Below are 6746 nucleotides of genomic sequence, written 5' to 3'. Positions count from 1 at the left end.
CTGACTCCCGCACCTGTGAACTACGGCGACCTGACTCCCACACCTGTAAACTACAGCTCTGTTTGGAAGCAGGTTTTCTTCTATGTTAACGAGCCATGCCAGAGTAGGGTGGGTGCTAACCTAATCCTCTGAGTTACAGGAGCAGAGCAGACAGACACACACGGGGAGACGGCACATAAAGACACACACGCTGCAGGTGCACCGACAGGCCCAGAGCACCAAGGACTGGCAGCTCCTAGAAATGGAAACTGACAAGAAAGGACCTTCCCCTAGAGCCATGCCCTAAATTCAGAACTGTGAGAAAAGAAACTCGCTCTTTAAAGCCAGTCCCTGGTGGCAGTTTGCTTACAGCAGCCCTAGGGAACTAAGAATCTCTGAAAAGTGTATGTTTTATGTTTCCTGAAAGGCAGAGGAAGATGAAGCAAATACACCACCACTGTCTCCTAGTCAGAGCGCTGGGGAGTCCAGGACCGCGCAGCCACCCGCGTGCCCCTGACCAGGGACTCGTCCGTCCTGTCACGCCACAGCATTACCTCTTAATCTGGTCGATCTGGGTTAGGACAGCATTGACCACACGGATGGCGTCCGAGGGCTCTGTGCCTGCCCTGCAGGCGTTGCGGGCTGCGGTGAGGCTCTCCACCTGCAGGGACAGGCATGTGGTCAACAGGAGAGCACTGGCCGAGTGGGCTCAGCATGCGCAGCGTGGGGGCTGGTTGCTGAGTGGATGAGTGAACGTGTGAACACGAGCGTGCCCGCTTGAAGCCAGGAGTTCCGTGGCCAGGGATGTTGGGGCAGGACAGGGATGTGTGACGACAGCAAGGCTGGAGCCGAGGCTGGACAAGGCGCAGGGGGGCTGCAGCCGAGGAGGGACAAGGTGCGGGGAAGCCAGAGCCGAGGCTGGACAAGGTGTGGGAAGGCCAGAGCCGAGGCTGGACAAGGCGCGGGGAGGCCAGAGCCGAAGCTGGACAAGGTGCAGGGAGGCCAGAGCTGAGGCTGGACACGGCATGGGGAGGCCAGCATCGAGACGGGACAATGGGCGGGGAGGCCAGCATTGAGGCTGGACAAGTTTTGGGGAGGCCAGAGCCGAGACTGGGCAAGGTGCGGGGAGGCCAGAGTGCAGTGCAGCATGAAAGGGCAGGATGTCCAGCCACAGCAAGAGGCTGGAGTCTCCCTCGATCACAGGGTGTGACGCTGAGTGGCCTTACCTCGTCGATGAGCACAAACACCAGGGCATCTTTGTCGTCTATGAAATCCTGAATCTTCTGGAACATCTTGGTCACCAGCTTGCCACTCTACAACCACACATCCTGTCAGTGTCGAGCTTTGTCCAGCATGCGGCCGGGCAGCTGTGCAAATGTCAGCTTCCCCCACGCACACACAACCCACCTCTCCTGGACACCGCAGAGTGTGCCAAGGGGGGCCAGGCCAGCCCAAGTGGTCAACCCAATGTGCCCTGTGCTTGGGTGCCTGCTCCAGTCCAGGGCCTGGCGGCACGGACGCCTCACCTCTATGGCCACACTTCCTCATCCGCTGTCCTCATTGGCCCGAACGAGGGGTCACAGTGCAGCAGACACAGTGGGGCTCCCTGAGCTCATTCCCTGAAGGCACACTCTGTCCCCAAAGTGCTGCTTCCTGACTCACCACCCGCTGGGGACGCATCTACCTGGTGCCTCGGCCAGCAGCCCGTTTAGGGGTGGGAGTGCCTGTGACACGGTCTTGCCCGACCCGGGTTCACAGATGGCAGAACGAGGCCCAGACAGCTGAGGGCGCGCCACATGGAGCAGGCTGAGGGGACGCCTGCTCTGCTCTCCTGAGGCTGCCGAACGTTCAGACCACCCAGTGAAGGGCCCATGAGACGAACCGGGCGGTGGACGGGGGATGGGGGCCGCTCAGGCCTCAGACTGTTTCCATTCCTGCTCAGCCTGGGGCCCGCTGGTGACAGAGTCAGCCCGGCACTCCAACTCTCATTGCCCTGCAAATGCCCTGCAGCCACCAGAGGAGCATGCCTGCCTAACACCCCGGGCGTTTTCCCAACTACTATGGTTACAGCACAGAAAATGGGAGTAAAAAGTTAATACTTACTTCTGAAAACCACTTAGAAAAGAGGCTATGGCTGTTAATCTCAATTAACTGGCCGTACTGGTACCTGAGATGATAAAAAACGGGGTTAAGAAAATCCTTTAACACATTAGTCCCACAGATCCCGTGGACAACACCTCACTCCTTTAGCTCAGCTGCTCTCAGCTTCCCAGCGTGAGGACGGGCGGCTCACGAGACCTCTAGGGTCACGGACGTATCCAACACGCTGTGTGCTGAATAACAGCGAGACGTCTGACAAGACACAATCAGCAGTTCTAGATCGTAGCAAATTAAGTTTTCCAAGTTGAATTAGAATAAGAGTAAAAACCCTCTTATTCCGAGGATATACAAAAATAAAACGTGAAATTAAGACCAAACTCACTTACATCTGAAAGATGTTTTTTTAATCTACTTATAGTTTACGTTCCTAGGTTTAAATAGTATCACCAGCACTAACATAGCAAACAAAACGATGTAATGCGTCAAGAGCTCCTTGCTGGGGCTGAACTCTTGCCCCTCCAGGAAACCGTAAGGAGCGCGGCGGTTCCTTTTTCAGCCCAAAATCACGTCCTGCAAACTCTAGTGCCCTGGAACGCTCACATGGCCAATCAACACTACTGTGGACTAGTTAACTGAAATCCAGAACTCACTCCTGAGTTCCCTCTGGAGGCAGCTGGTGAGTCTGGACACCTTTAGTTTCTAAATAAAAATAACCAAGAAACAAGACTGAGATAGGAGAAAGCCTACCCCAGGTGCTCTGTGTGATTCTCCCATGTCAAAAGTCCGCAGAAGAAAAAGAATCACTTTCAAAAGTATCGCTGGCTTCCCGTTTGAAAGAGAAAAGAATAAAAAATCATTTACTAACACTGTTAACTAAAAAAAAAGAAAGAAAAATAGAGAGAGCCAACCCAACGAAGTACAGATTGTGTTGAATATTAAACAAATCACAAAACATTTTGATTATCAAGCAGGACGAGGACCCATTCTAAGCTCACTAAGGCTTCGGAGTCCCTGGACAGCACAGACAGTCAAGAGCTCAACCACTAGCTGACAGGTGGGTGGTTCAGACACACCCGGGTGGCACATCGGGAGGCAGCTGGGCGATCTGCTTCCCACAGGTCACAGCCTTGAAAACCCTATGGAGCAGTTCTACTCTGCACACATGGGGTTGCCATGAGTTGGAATCGACTCAGTGGTAACTAAGAACAAGCTGTGAAATAAATACGTATGTCCAGATCTTTGTACTTGAAAACGTTCTACTTCTTATAACACAATCTTGACTTTTTGATGTTTTAGAAAAATGCCCCTAGAGATCTTTACAGCACAGATGTGGTTTGGTATGTCAAAACGAAGGCCACGTTTCTAAACATAAAACAAAGGGTTGAAATAAAGCAATTTCCCTAAGTAAAAATACTTAGAGGACATTTTCTAAATGAAATCAAAGACACATAAAAGTTAACCTCATAGCACTTCCTCTCCCAGTCACAATGGAGGAACAGGTACCACATTGACCCTCTTGCCTTAAACAGCTAGAAAACAAGACATTGGGCCACACACAGTGCAGGGCTGTGACCCTGAGAAGGGTTAAGTGGGCTGCCCTGTGACTGCCCTGGCTTCCTGCCTGGAGGAACTTTTGCATCGTGACCCTGGGAGAACCAGGCAGAGTGTGGCCATGTCGCCGAGAGCCCAGAGGCAAGGGAGAGACGCAGAAATAAAGCCCCAGAGATCATCACGGGGTCGAAGACTAAGGCAGGTGTGAGAAGTGGGGGTGACCGGAGAGCTGTGAGTGGACAGTTTCCGGAGTGAACACACAGAGAGTGACTGGTCATCTAAGGTGTTTTCAATGGAAGGGCCACACTCTTAGTATTGAGACTAGACTAAACCTAGACCCCCACCTAACAATGTTGAAAAACAAACCTCTGAAGGATCAAACTGAATCACAAGTAACTGAAATGTCTACCAGAACAAAGCCCAACAGTCTTTAAAGGAATACAACAAAACCCAGATGCTTCAAATCACAACATTCAGCATTCCATCAAAAATTACCAGCCAAGAAGCTGAATAATGTGACCCACAACCAGAAATCAGTCAACAGAAAATATAGCATTAATGATGATGGAATTAGCAAACAAAAGCATTAAAACAACAATTATAAACATGTTCAAGAATTTTAACAAGAACTTGAAGAAAGAAATGGAAGGTGTAAAAAGAACCAAGTGGAACTTCCAGAGAATTAAAATACATAACCAAAAATGAAAATGTCAGTGGATGGACTTAAAAGTAGATTAGACACTAGAAAATCAGTGACCTGGAAAACATAGAGACAGAAACTGTCCAAAAGGAAACAGACAGAAAACTTAAAAAAAGGGGGGGAAGGACAACTTCAGTGACCTGTGGGACAACCAGTAATTGGTATTGAGCAGTGCGACGTGTGCACTAACGGATTCGCATACAGGCAGGGGAAGCAGGCGAAGGGATGACAGAAACCACCAACATAATTCAAGACAGATTGTAATCAGAGACTTCAGCACTCCTGCCCAAGCCGGCATCTGTGGAACACTCCACTCAACAACGGAGCACACGTTCTGTTGAGGTGTACACAGGACATTCGCCAAGATGGAACACAGGCCAGTTGTGCAACAAAGCTCCACAGAATTAAAGAGACTCAATGTGTAATTCAAGACAGGTGACGCTGAGCCTAGACGGTTAACTGATTAACACAGAAGGAGATGCACAGATTATTCATGTAAAATGATTAAAAAAATAAAAACAGCTATATGTTATAACAAAAACAAACACTCCCACTCTGGCTGCTCTCCTCTCTCCAACCACCGGGTGTCACCTGTTTGAGAGCCTGATGGTCAACTTCTGGGCTAACGCTTTACACAGGGATGTTTTTCCAGTTCCTGGAGGGCCTATAACAAAATCCAAGCAAACACGTTTAAATCGGTGCTGTAACAAATTTCCACCAACAATACTAGTTGCATTAACCACAGAATATACAAAAGGGAACAGAGTTTAACGCTATTAAAGTTATTAACACAAGTGCTGTCTGTTAATGTAGAAAGAAGCCTGTGCGAGCAGCTGAAATGATATCCAGTGTCATGATACACTTCAAAAGAGAAGGCTGCTGTTTTCACGGGGGCTCACAAGTCTCCCCTTCCTTTCCTCTGCCATCCATTTCTCACCTCTACGCTGCCTCACTTGGTAAAAAGAGCCAATTTCCAGTGCCCACGCTGTGCCTTTCCAATTGTGGGTTATGAATTAGGCTGTGACCAACAGGTGCATGCGTGCGTGTGTGCGCGTGCACGTGCATTGAGAGAATGTGCACAGCCAGGGCAGGTGCTGTTGGGGTAGGCCTTGTTCCAGTCACACCTATGAACACGTGTGTGTCCAAGGCCACAATGTTGAATGTCCTTCCTATGTGGGGTCATGAGTTTGCCACTTTGCTAATGGAACGGCCCCTTCTTTCAGAAAATGAAACCTTAGCTAAATTCTAACTCTACTTTCCTCTCTTCCAACCCTACCCACAATCCAATCACGTTTTCAAATTCTATAATTTATCCTCAAAACACCCTTTAGATTTGTCCCTTCACACCCCTGGGCCCGACTCCCTTCTCTTTCCTGCTTCCACTTCTCCTAACGCGCAGCCTCTTCTGAGCACACTGGGTCTCCTCTGTCCCCCCCTCCTCGAGGCTGGTCCTGAGCCGGGGGCCTGGCCAGGCCATGGCAGCTGTGCAGCCCTGGTGTGTGCTCACCACACTGAGGTTTAAGTACGACATCTGAGTGCTGTCTCCTTCATGCATCTCTAAAACTGCTGGAAGCAAAGCCTCCTTGCTGACATTTGTACAGGACCCCAGCAGTAACTTGACAGGTGTTTTTTTATAACTGAACTGATTGTCCACTGCCTATCCCGCATGGCCAGGAACTCCTGGCCTGATGTAATCTGGCCTGAACTCAGCACGCCCTTCAGGTCCAGGCCCGTGGCACCCTGAGCAGTGCCCACCTGCTCCTGTTGTCGCTGACTGCACCCAAGGCCTGGCGTCCTCTCCCATACTCCCTGTGAAGCCCACTCACCAGGGTACCACACAAAGGCACACCACTGGTCCCACACACCTCTCCCGGTAAACAGGGTGGAGGGACCACCCTCACCAGGGCTCTCAGGCACTGTCACCAGCTGTCCCTGCAGGTCCTCTATGTGGGCCTTGCATCTCACGCAAGCTAGAAGGGCCAAGGCCGGCCCTGCTGTCCACTCGCCCCGTGTGGTGTGAGCACAGGGCTGGCCCCGCTGTCCACTCGCCCCGTGTAGTGTGAGCACAGGGCCGGCCCTGCTGTCCACTCGCCCGCCCCATGTGGTGTGAGCACAGGGCCGGCTCTGAGTGGACCCAAAGAAGACAGTGCAGAGGGTGTAAGATGCGGATGTCCAGCTCCGACTCCCACAGCACCAGTCATAAATCAGAGAGGAGATGTGCAAGTGAGTCTCATGAAGCAGATGAGGCCCACATGCTCACTCAGCTATGTGCTGACTGCCCGCTGGCCCTGCACAGCAAGCCACTAGGCACCTGCCAGTTAAAGGAGAGCAGGCATGGCTGGAGACAAGCACCCGATCTGACTGTCCTGTACCAGGAGGCACCTGCCAGTTGAAGGAGAGCGGGCATGGCTGGAGA

At 51.3% G+C, this 6746-nt stretch overlaps 1 protein-coding gene across 1 annotated transcript in view; it reads right to left on the bottom strand.

The window, feature by feature from the left end:
* TRIP13 (thyroid hormone receptor interactor 13) overlaps positions 1–6746 on the bottom strand; it is a 21056-nt gene that overhangs the window by 6582 nt on the left and 7728 nt on the right. The window contains exons 4-7 of the mRNA XM_012556639.2: positions 4922–5095; positions 2083–2146; positions 1206–1292; positions 534–640 (exon numbers count right to left, since the gene is read on the bottom strand). Of these exons, the coding sequence (XP_012412093.1) occupies positions 534–640; positions 1206–1292; positions 2083–2146; positions 4922–5095 (432 nt within the window). The remainder of the gene's footprint in view (positions 1–533; positions 641–1205; positions 1293–2082; positions 2147–4921; positions 5096–6746) is intronic.

The sequence above is a fragment of the Trichechus manatus genome, unplaced genomic scaffold, assembly GCF_000243295.1.
Source record: "Trichechus manatus latirostris isolate Lorelei unplaced genomic scaffold, TriManLat1.0 scaffold00072, whole genome shotgun sequence".
Classification (NCBI taxonomy): domain Eukaryota; kingdom Metazoa; phylum Chordata; class Mammalia; order Sirenia; family Trichechidae; genus Trichechus; species Trichechus manatus.
This window is presented reverse-complemented; position numbering and strand designations above follow the sequence as displayed.